Source organism: Equus caballus, chromosome 14 (genome assembly GCF_041296265.1).
Source record: "Equus caballus isolate H_3958 breed thoroughbred chromosome 14, TB-T2T, whole genome shotgun sequence".
NCBI lineage: Eukaryota > Metazoa > Chordata > Mammalia > Perissodactyla > Equidae > Equus > Equus caballus.
The window spans coordinates 98,954,763-98,967,689 of NC_091697.1; the positions used below are offsets into that span (position 1 = coordinate 98,954,763).

General features: G+C 34.0%; 1 protein-coding gene across 8 annotated transcripts in view; it reads right to left on the bottom strand.

Moving 5' to 3' along the window:
• XRCC4 (X-ray repair cross complementing 4) overlaps nt 1-12,927 on the bottom strand; it is a 236,406-nt gene that overhangs the window by 136,880 nt on the left and 86,599 nt on the right. For all 8 annotated transcript variants that reach the window (XM_001504637.5, XM_005599586.4, XM_005599585.3 and 5 more), the window contains 2 exons: nt 7,164-7,330; nt 256-408 (listed from right to left, as the gene is read on the bottom strand). In XM_001504637.5, the coding sequence (XP_001504687.1) occupies nt 256-408; nt 7,164-7,330 (320 nt within the window). The remainder of the gene's footprint in view (nt 1-255; nt 409-7,163; nt 7,331-12,927) is intronic.

Consider the following 12,927-nt stretch of genomic DNA (forward strand, 5'->3'; position numbering starts at 1 on the left):
ATTAAGATAAACCTCATGCCAGTTTTACGTTTTAAATGTAGGTGCAGTAGGCATGATTTAAATGCAGGGCAAACATGGAGAGATCACACTGAGAACTCTTCAGCCCCCTGCGTCCCTAACAGCCAGAGCATCCAACCCCAGACTATCAAGGATCTCATATTACTAAAAAGTTGGCACCCAACTTTCATTAAGTTTAGGAAGAAATTCCATTGAAATTTATGCATCTGTCATTCAAAAATAGAAAGGTCAAAATACTTTTCATGTTCCATGTTCTTTTCTAGTTCTTGAACTTCATTTAACAATTTATGTAAGCTTCTGATCTTTGCTTTCTTCTCATTCAGCACCAGAATAAACCGTTTATAAAGGTCAGCCTCCACAGCTTCCTTGGCACTCACACATTTTTCAAATCTGAAACGTAAATAAAGAAATATATAAATAAATCACAGGTTTTTTTAGTATTAATATTATTCAGTCTAACGCTGAAGATAATTTCAAGAAAACTTCCCAAGAAAAATACAATCAAAAATCATTTTTACATTTTCACTGATTTAAAGTTTTACATCGACAGCTAAGCAAATAATTAGAGCTTATTAGAAGTTATTAATGTTAGTAACTTATGTACTGAGATAAGGATCAAAATTGGAAACTGATACAAAAAAAGCTTAAAAAATCTAAATATCTAAATGTAATAATTTATTCACATCTATGGTTTATTTCCAGAAAAATATTTTTATGGGAGAAATTTCAAATAAGAATAACTAGAGCCTATGTTTCCTGTACTTTGTTAATATGATAACAACTGTGATCTTGTTTTGTGATTAGGTGATTTGTCTAATCCGTTTCCCTAACCAGATTATGAACTGCTCCACAGCAAGAAAAGGACTTACCAGTTATATCCTTATAACCCAGCACCATACACACACACACACACACATATCTAATAAATGAAAGTACCCAACTTAAAATTTCCAAGGAGAGATTAATGAAACAGCAAATGTGAAACACTACATTCCTTCAATTTCGGATATATAACCCCAAACATAAAATTCTCTATCATTTATAATCCTTCCTAAAATGATCAAATAAGTTAACAAGGGACGGTATTAATTTTAATCTCCCAGATATATATACAAAAAGAAAGCAAAACTAGCAGAGGTACATATACTTGATACATACATACACCATGAATAAACCACTATTTTAAAGATTCAAATATAAATTATTTCATGTAAAATATTCCTCTAAATGTAGCCTAGGTCTACCTAGTTTTCTTTTTACCGTACTATTTATTTATTCTTCTGTTGTTCTATACAGACATCCTAGTATTTTCACTTTATATACATATAAAATTTATCATGTATTTTTTTCAGTTTAATAATTAGGAAGAAAAATGTCAAAATTCTATACCTTTGATATATACGCTTTTATACTTTCAACAACCTACCTATCTAGAGATGCAGAGAGGTAGGGCCTCTCATAGGATGAAAAGAAACATATGGCAATATATTTTCTGGGACCTCTTACAGCACTCCTATAGCATAGTCATTGCCAAGGCTGTGAACTCCATAAGGGCGGAGAGAATGTGTGTTCTTTGGTTGCTTTATCCTCAGCGCCTAGCACAGTATTTGGCATTTGACAAATGTTTAGCAGCTATTTATTAGATAAATGAATAAAGTGAGTGAGTTAATCTGGACATCTTATAAGGAAATGGAAAATTAGTGATTCTGAATATTAAACTTCATTCATTTAACAGCTATTCACCATTGTAACAGTGATGTTTTTCATCTTCAGCTTCTAAAAAATTTGTGGTAAATATTAATATAATAGTACTCCTTTCATCAAACGAAGCTCTCTGAGAAAGAAGTACATCAAAAAGGTGTCGTAAAAAAAAACAGCCAAAGTTGAAGAGGAGCTGCCAATATTGATGGCTTCCTTTAAGCAGGGACATGTCACTGTATTTATATTTCAGATGCAAAGTGTTATGTAAACATTATAAACATCTTTCTGTACTATTTTCTAATTAACACAATGACAAAAATTTTTTAAACATGAATAGAACACACATACCACTAAAATGCCTGAGTATATAATAAGAAAATACTTTAAACATATGCAAAGTAAAAACCAATATATAAAAACGCACAATAAAAATCTTGTATAATATTATAATTTTTAAAATTATAAATTTTAGGAATAGTAACCAATTAGCAATTTATCTGATTTAAATAAGTATTTATTTTCCATGTAAATCACTTCAATAATTCTTGATTGACAAATTATGTGCACTTATTAACTATCAAGCAAATTTCCGAAACTTTATTAAAATTAACATTTGGTATAACACATGAATCAAAAATGAAATAGGTATCAAAATGAAATATACAATTTGCCTAAAGAATATTGGTAAATATAAGTAACTAGTATCACAGCTACAGAGTCAAAGGTGACAACATTTCTGTGATAGAAAAACAAACTCAACACAATGAATGGCATCATGTAAATTAACCTTGCTTGGTTTTAGCAAAGCTTTAGGATTTTGTTGCAACCAAACTTCTAGCCATCAAACTGGATAACACTTCCTAGACAAAGCTGGGGAATGGGGGTTGGTTGGGACAGAGTATCATTGTGAACAATTTCAGGATATGAATTTACTCTTAATTACTAATTTCTCAACACACTCGGAAAATGCTATCCTCTTATTTAATATGCAGTAACTAAGAGGTACATACTATTCTCCCCACCCCATTTTTCATGCCAACATTCCCTTATAGCATTGTGTTGTTACTATGCCTTCCATGTTACTTGCCTCTTGTCAACTCTCCAACTCAAGAACTGGACAGGAATTAGTATTCGAGACCATTTAGTGGAGGAGAGAAATGGAATTCACTGCTAAGTTTAGTGACGCTAAAGGAAAGCTCACACACAACTGCATTACACCACTACTAGTCCAAGGATCACCTCTAAGGCAAAGCTCCAACCTGGTGAAACCATAAAATACATCAAAGGGGAAAGACCTAACGATACTTCATCCTTTCGACAGTGATGTGGACAACAGAACAACAGTGCTAAGTTTAATTAGTAACCTAGGACTGAGGCATTTAGGAACTTGGACCAAAGGAGAGTAATTTTTAAAAAATTAAAAGGATAAAAACTAAATATGGAAAAATAGTGAATATTCAAAATAAAATATTTCTGGGTGAGAAAACAAAGAATCTAAGAATAACCTCAAAAAACAACTAAATAAGAGCAGAAACAAGGTAATTTCATGCAGAAATAGGACCCAAAATAAAACAACAGATTAAATAATAACCCAAAATGAAACAACAGATACATAAATGTGAGCATATGGTACTTAGAAAGAGTGTAGTAATCCTTATATTTAAAATCAGCTCTGGCCAAATTTATATCCAGGTCAGGGTTGTACAGCAAAAGAATATCTGAATAGCGTTCAGAAGACAAAGAACACTAAAAAGAACTGGAAAAGAAAGCAGTGGTAGAGATTTAATAAGGCTTTGAGTACGGAAGAAGACGGTGAACAGCTGTTCCTCATGCTTTCTGGCGACAGAACAAGAGGAAATGGCCTTCAACTACACCCTGAAGGACTCAGATTACCAATAGATGCAAGGAAGAATTTTCTGACTGAGACTGTTCTTAAACACTATAATGGGCTACCAAGGGGCACTGCAGATATCTCTTGAGGTCTTTAAAAGTCGGACTGAATTCATCTGGATATAATGTGGTCCTAGCTTCGAGGCAGAAAGCTGAAGTAGAAGAGCTTTCAAGGTCTCTTCTATTCTAATGACTCCATGAGTGTCAATCCAATTCAATCTGCTGAAAACTGCCTCCAATTATAGGTTCATAACAACTATAAGTGAGAATAAAGCTGGAGAGTTTCTAACTTGATGCCTGAGTGCAAACAAAAGACCTATTCAGTAACATGGAACTTGAGAGTTGTTGTTTGAAATTAAGTAGGAAAAAACAGTGAAATAAATATAGTTAATAACCTAAAGATTCACATACATTGTTTCTAATGTTTCCTCCTTTATCAAAACTATGCAAAATTAAATTAATCTAGTAATGTCACTTGTTCAAAACGGCACTAAGACCACAATTATAAAACAGTAAATAAAAAATAGCAGCAAATATATATGTTAAAAAGGCTACATATTAGAGCTCAATCTATTTCCTCATTGTAATTCCTCATTCCTTACTCAAACCTCATTTATTCTCCACTGTCACCCCAAATGGAAACAGCTCTAGAGTTAGCTCTGCTGATAACAATGATACATACTTAAATACCAAAATATATGCAAAAAATACCCCCCAAAAGTAAAGGAAAATTTAATCCACAATTCCAGACATACACTATCAACATTTCATTTTCCTCCTTCTAGATATTCTCTATCTAAAGATATATTTTCCGAAAAATGTGATGATAATTTATATTTTCGGTAATTCACATTTCTCCTCATAACATGCCACAAACATTTTCCATCTTATAAGCTCGCCTGTATATGACTGCTTTGGGCTCATAAAATAGTCTATCATGTATTAAATATATCTCAGACTTATCTTCCATAGCTTCTAGGGTCTTCACAGCCCCTATTTTGTGCCCCTGTCCCATGCATACACAGTCTGGAACAATGATGGGGAAGAAATGATTGGACCATGGTTGGAGTAATCAGAGGCTGCCCAGAAAACGGAACTGTGGCCAGGCCTAACATGCTAGCCCCAACTTTAATGATGCTCTACTTTCCATGTCCTGAGTTACCTGACTCAGTGTGTTCTTGACCTACTTCTTTCCTCTTTTTTTAAAGATTGTATTTTTTCCTTTTTCTCCCCAAAGCCCCCCCAGTACATAGTTGTATATTCTTCGTTGTGGGTCCTTCTAGTTGTGGCAGTGGGACACTGCCTCAGCGTGGTTTGATGAGCAGTGCCATGTGCACACCCCGGATTTGAACCAATGAAACACTGGGCCGCCTGCAGCGGAGCGTGCGAACTTAACCACTCGGCCACGGGGCCAGCCCCTTGACCTACTTCTAATCCCTCTAAAGACTCCTGATCAATATTACTGCCTTATAGATGCCGGAGCTGTAAATCTTTTGCTCATTTTCCAGTATACTAAGGCTCTAGAGAGGGAACACCGCTTGGCCAGGACCAAGATGCACTTACAGCTCCTCAAAATGGCCACTTTCTCCTCTGATAGGAAAGAAAACCAAATGTGGGAAAAGATAAAGCTACTAGTCTGATATCTGTTATATAATAAAGAGCCCAGAACTCTCTGGAGCGGACTCCCTTTCCTCTCAGTTGGGAGGGCTACCCCTGAGGCACACAACCTCAGCCCCTGATAGATGTCTAATCCAGTATTTACAAAAGAAGAATGGCTGGAGCACAATAAGGCAGGTGATAAGATACCCGCTGTCCTTTTGATCAAATAGAAAATCTTTTGTCACAATAACACAAAAGCACCTTCTGGATAGTTCCGAAATGGTGAATCAAGCCTCTCTGGCCAAATACCATACGTACCCCTCACACACACTGTTCTACAGCACAGAATGCATTCGCCTCCTCTGTGCTCCCTGCTGCTTTCCATTCTACAGCAGTGGGGCTGAATACTGATGAGGTAATACTTCTTTCAACCTCTGGCAGACATTTTAAAGCAATTTGTTCAAGTACCAAGTACCTGGTCTGCATTTTTGTAGGCAATTTGTGGATCAAATTTCCTATCATCCTGAGGGTATTCTGAGTTTTAAATATAATGGCTTATCAAGATCGCAGTACGTCTCCTTTAATTTGATTTATTTAGTATACAAAATAGAAAAACACACCCAAACTACAGATATAGGCCCCCAAACATGCTTTCTAGCTCAGATACTTGATATTGATTCACATTAACATGAACAAAACGAAAGCTAAAGAGAAAAATTAACTTATTTTTCGTATGATTTCCTAATATTTATACCATTTTGGTCTCATTATTTTTATACAATTGGAGATGAAAATTAATTCAGAGCTGAAAGAGAACAAGATAATTACTTTCTTAATATAATAACTGAGAGCCAAATATAACCAGGTGTTAGGAACTTAATTTTATGTATGCATTAATTAATAAATATAACTGAATGTGTAGAAACATAATTTCTTTTAGTCAACCTCATTTTCACATACATATATTAATAGTGGTAAAACCCTTCACTATTTTCCATATACTCTCCCATATATACTTAACTAATGTCCATAAAAATCATCTCAATGATTGCCCTAAGAAGACCCTAAATGGGATAAATCTTATATTTTATGGCTACTAGTTTGAATGAAAGAGAAAAAATATACTGATATACTGGATGTAATAATAATAATTATTATCATTATTATATACATTCTACATAATTTTCATACAAGATATATATGTACAAACATATGCTTATTATATTACATATGTCTCTGCAGAGTCAGAAATGTTCAAAACATACATCTTATTTTCTTCAAAGATATTTTACACAATAGATCTACACTCTGGGCCAGCCTAGATTGTGATAAAGTTGAGAAAATGTACATTTGAGAAGATAAGTGACTTTCTTCTTCATCATTTAAAAAACAAGAAGCAAAATCAGGAAAATAAAAGGCTTTCAAATGTCTCATCCAGTAGTTGCAATTACCTCATTTTTAAAAATGCTGGTAAGGTGAATTTTCAATCAATCAGGAAAAAGAAGTCTCTATCAGGAGCCAAAACAAATCATTTGAAATAGCTGCCATTCGTATAAAGATTCCAAATAAGGAATCAGTTGTGCTTACTTATATTTCATCTCTGTTTTATTCATTATTAATCCTTAATTTGAGCTAAATTAATCCTTACAAATATCAACTTACTAAATTTTGACTAACATTAATGAGTTCTAATTCTCATTGCCCAATTACTCCTTATTGTTTACAAGTTATCACCAAATACTAATGGCCTAAAAGTGTTAATGGACTCCTATAATGTACAACAGTGACCAATAACTTGATTAAATCATATTAAGTAAAAGTATAATTAATGACAGATTTTACTTTAAATATCTGGCAGTCTACATATATTATAAATTTACAAATCATCAACTTAAAACCACAAATATATAAAGAGAGCCTAGTGCTTTTATAACACAAGCACATTATGCACACACCGTCCTTGAACGTCATTCCAGTCTCTCAGAAGCCTTTCATTTTCTTTCCGCAGGTGCTCATTTTTGGCTTGGTTTTCTGCAATGGTGTCCAGGCAGTCACATATAAGCTCTCTAATGACCTCAGCTGGGCTTGCAACTTTCTCTAGGTTGAAGGTACCAAGTCTGAACTAGGATGAAAGGAAAACATGATGAGCTTTGGGAGAATATCAAGACTAAGCAGCCCAGTTTTAAGCATCCAGAATTTCCTCTGAGGCGAAAAAATGTAAGATTCAAATACAGTGCATGTACCAGATATAAATACAGTGAACAAAAAATCTGGGCAGCTTCCTACTTTCTTACTAAAGTTTATCATATAAATCAACATATACCTAATAACAATTTCTATAAGTGGTAAGTCCCTCTCTCACCTCTTAGCAGAGAAGAAAACAGCATAAATACCATATAAGCACACTACCATCTGTTTGCTACAAGCTAATTTCAGTCACTCTGCTGAGAATAAGAAAAGGAATTACACACGAAGATTTTTAACAACAGTTTCTGTTAATACTAATGGTAAAATGAAATAAATCAACATAACCTACTTCTGAAGAAAGAGCAAAATTTTGGTAATAACTAAGAGAAGCATAGGGTTTTAGGAAACTGATAAACCTGGGGCACCACACAATAATTAGTCCTTTATCAAAACCCAATAATTTAATACTACAAATTGCAAATAATAATGTCAACTGTCAATTTCAGTACTTTTGCATAAAGGTAAGACGTATAAAAATATCTTAATTCCTCTACTAGGAGGCAATTTAAATCAAAATATTATAATACAGTTTTGGTTACAGTTATGAAATTCTGAAGGGAACACAGGTTTTCCTCATTTGGTAGATAAAAATACTGAAATACAGTGATTAGTAATAACAACTAAAGTTAGAATTATAACTAAAATAATTTTTCAAAATAATTATTATTATATAGCTACTATGTCTTGCAGTTGAAGTATAACTCAAGCCTAGCACAGATACAAATTCATCTAATCATTACCAAAACGGATCTATTCTTATATCCATCTTATAGATCAGTAAACTGAGGTTCAGAGTAGTTGCCTAATCTATCAAAGGGACAAAGTCAAGATCCTACTGTGCTACGCTGTTATGCTGTATCCTTTCTAAATAACTAGTAAGAGGAAGAACTAGGTTCAGAAGCCACACATAATCCTGAAGAGAGACTAATGGCACTGCATGAGTGGCAAAATTGAGAGGAAGACTGAAGGGTTTTTTGTTTTCTGTCTTGGTTTTGTTTTCTAGTCTCAGAGGTCAATAATTTCTATTATGGCATTTGTCTAATAGGAACATTTCCAAAACGTCTTGCTTTTAAAAGGATATTTCTATAAATATGTTACACACAGATTGAGAAATATTTAGCAGTGATTGAGAACTGTAAGACAAATCCCTATTAGTCAATTTACAAATAAAAGTCACTAAAGTAAAAATCCAATCTTTGCAATCTGAGCGGCATTTTAGAAAACATTTCAGGCAATTTCAATAATTTAGGATCATTTGGATCTTTAACTCCACAGAGCAAACTTTTATGGATGAATTATGTTTACTAATTTACTTTAAATTTTCAGATAGAAAACATAGGTAGATGTCTTACTTAATATCACAGAAGTGCTGTCACATGGCTTAAATACTGATTCCTGGGTGTTGAGAAACATTTATTTATATTCACTTAAAATGTAAAGGAAAAACAAAGAAAATTTATATTCTTCAGTATTATGGTTAGCATTTAGAGAACTGAGTATTACTGTTCTAGCCACAAAGAAATTGTGTATGTACTTTGTTTTTGAAACCCAAGCAGGTCAAAACGTTTGTTTAGTCCTTTAATTTGTTTTACCTCACCTCTTCCTGTTTCTTAACAAAAGAAGTAGAATCAGATTAAGAAAAATTGTCCTTTATTTCAACGAGTGCGCCCAGTTGTATTAGGCTTAAATAGATAACCTAAATTAAGCTCTTTAGGCAATGTTCACCAAAAAAAGACTTAGAAAAATTCTAAGAATTTTTATTTATTCAGTTGGAATTATTTAAGACCATTTGTCATTTCTGATTTATTTCTCTTAAACTTAGAATCAAATGGTCAAAAGCATCTGCAGGTTTCTCATATAATGAAACATGAGTCCATTTAACAAGCATGTAAGTTTAAATAAGAAAGTTTTATCTATGTAAAGAATATATAAATTGAAAGTAAATTTAAGCATCCATTTTTTGAAGCTTCTCTTAGCGTCAACAAACACACGAAAATAAAGATAAAGGTCACCTGTAGAATATTACTTTTTTGAGTCAATACAAAGCAAAGAAAAATTAAGCTTATTTTATTTTTAGACAACAGATTATGTTATCAGTAAAACATAAACGCACAAAGTGATTTTGGATTCTCTCATTATCACACCTGTCAGGCAGCTTTGACTAAGATGGGCATTTTTAGACAGGAAAGAGTTTTTCATCACTCAAAAGTTACAACAATGCCAAATGAATAATAAATTTGTGCCACACTTTGATCTTGAACAAAGTAATTGGTAAGACATCAACGTACAGATAAACACAATTCCAGCCCTCTAGCCTTCAGTCTTAGATGGCAAAAGAAGAAGGGACCAATTTTAAACCACTAGTAACAAGAAATGTCTTTCAAAATATCATTCAAAGGTATATATTCAAAATTCCGAAAGAGAATTCTTAAATCTTTTCTTGACAATTCAATACACAATAAACTTAAAATGTCATCCCTTCTTAAGAGCAGACAACTATTTTTTGGTTTCTATTTTCTAATTATATTCACTAGTTTTTGGTCCTTTAACAGGTGTGAACATCTGTTACTCCAAACAATAAAAATAAACAAGAAGTCTCCAGAAACTCAATCCAAGAAAAGGATTTTACTTGAAATATTCAGATTATTTTTTAGAAAAGTTCTGGAATATACGAAAGAGTGATTCTGCCAGCCATTCTGCCTGTATACATGTGATTCAGAGCCACAGCAGGAAGCACCCTTCCACCTTCACCGCTGTGGTTCCAGCCAATCCACATCATCACAGATGCAAGGGGCCACACGCCGGCAGGCACCAGAGGTTGATAAGGACCTCGCATCAGGCCTAATGAATTGAGAAGCATAAAATATTTCTCTGCTCTAACTCCACATCCAGCCCATCCTTATACTGCTCCTCAAACGAAAAGTGGCAACTTAGGACAGCACTGATCTTAAATCAGCAAATTGGCAGAAAAACTGTATTGTATGGTTGTGTCATCTTTTAAATCTTTTCCTTTAGTTTTTGTTTGACATGTAAGGCTATCAGCACAGCTGTTCTTTATTTATTAGTTCTGTCATTTCAAAATAATCTACAATATAAAATCAGGACTTCAAATCGTACACAAGAGTCAGAAACCACAAATTAAAGACATTTTGAGAGCATGTCTCTGCACTGTTAGAGACACTGGCAAAACTAAGTTTCTTTTTGTAGTCAGTCTCAAGATCTTATGGAGAATTCAGAGTACAAAGATCTGTACTAAGCACTTCATTCAGTCTATAATCATCGAAGATTTTAAGTTGTGTCTTTATTTTGCTACGTAAAAAAGTTGAGAAGGATTAACTCCTGTTTTTTTTTGGTAAGGAAGATTGGCCCTGAGTTAACATCTGTTGTCAATCTTCCCCTTTTTGCTTGAGGAAGATTGTTGCTGAACTAAGGTCCATGCCAGTCTTCCTCTATTTTGTATGTGGGAGGCTGCCACAGCATGGCTTGATGAGTGGTGTGTAGGTCTGTGCCTGGGATCTGAACCCATGAACCCTAGGCCACCAAAGCAGAGTGTGGAAACTTAAAAACTATGCCACTGAGCCGGCCAGAGAACAATTAACATTTTTTTAAAAGATTTTATTTTTTTTCCTTTTTCTCCCCAAAGCCCCCTGGTACATAGTTGTATATTCTTCATTGTGGGTCCTTCTAGTTGTGGCATGTGGGATGCTGCCTCAGTGTGGTTTGATGAGCAGTGCCATGTCCGCGCCCAGGATTCGAACCAACAAAACACTGGTCCGCCTGCAGCGGAGCACACGAACTTAACCACTTGGCCACGGGGCCAGCCCCAGAACAATTAACTTTTTGAATACTGATAATTATAGTAGATTGCACTAGTTGGCTCTAAACGGTTATCACTTTAGCTACTAAAACAAACAAATAATGGAATTTTTTATCTGATCTGCATTAAAAATTCTCCATTTCAGAAAACGTATCCATTTTCTTTAGTCCAGGCTTTGTTTATTCTGGATATCTGTTTTTCTGTCAATCCTTTAAGTCCAAGTTTAAATGCCACATCCCCTCAGCCATCACTCAAAGCCCAGTTCTCTTTAACTACTTTAACCTACATTGACCTCTCTATTCTTAATACTTCAGACTTTGTTTCACACAAGCATCTACTCAGTTTCATCCTTATATTTTTCTCCTGTTGTTTCAGAAATGCAGTCTTTTCCTTTAAATATCTACCTCTTTGAGATCAGAGGCCATATCTTATATTTCTTCTACAGCCTCCACTGTATTTTGCACAAATCTGGACACAGATTAAGTGCTCAATGAAGACTTGAATTTTTTTATTGGAATGATCCTTATTAAAATGGGAACATAATTATAATAGGGCAGGTAAAGACAAGAACTGGGATTGGTAATGCTCTGGATACAAACTAAGAAATATTTTAAGCAGTTTAAAGATATAACAGTTTTATTTTATTGAATAGCATAATTTAAACAAAAAGGGCTAAAAAATTGCATAATAGCACCTGATTCTGTGATAATATACAGGCTTGATAAAACCTAAACAGATTTGTTTGTTTGTTTGTTTCCTTGAGGAAGATTAGCTCTGAGCTAACATCTGTGCCAATCTTCCTCTTATTTGTGGGTCACCGCCACAGCATGGCTGACGAGTGGTATAGATCCGTGCCCAAGATTCGAAACCATGAACCCAGGCTGCTGAAGCGGAGCATGCCAAACTTTACCACTACGCCTTGGGGCCGGCCCCCAGATTTGTTTTTTAAAGAATATATTTTAGATATAAACTTATATACTCAGTTTTCAGGTTCTTTGGAGTGGCCAAACAGATAAAAAAGAATTTATAGTACTGGTAAAGTATACAAAATAAACACCAAGAATAATTACTAACCAATTCCTAGAGAATTGCTTGCGGCCATTCTGAATGTTTCTAGGGAGAGGCAGACTACCAAGGTGTGAGTTGATAGTCTGCTTAGATCATATCAACTGAAGGGTTTGAGTTTTGAGACATTATCAGATTAGTCTAGACAAGCTTCAGAATGAATCTGCATTACTGTCCTGGGAACCAAGATGTAAAGCTAAAAGAAAGGGAAGAATAAAGATATCCTGATGTTATTACCAGGCAAATAATGGTCAGACAGGAATTCATTTCTTTCAGTATTTGTTTTTAAATTTATTCTTATCAGAGAAAAGTTTAGCTTTATCTAGAAATGTGTACACTAAAAAAGCAAACCTGTCCTTTATAATTTATAATACAGAATATTTTGTCTATTGTACAAATACATAGTTGCATATGCATAGTTGTTGTAATACACAGTTGTAAAATTCTAGTAATATAGGAAATCAGTCAAGTTACATAAAAAAAAGTGACTATACTGTATTACTTTGGCCTACTTATGTTAACATCAATTATAAGTATTTCAAATCAACTACATTTTTATTGAGATCTTTGTATCAGAAACGCTTTGGTTT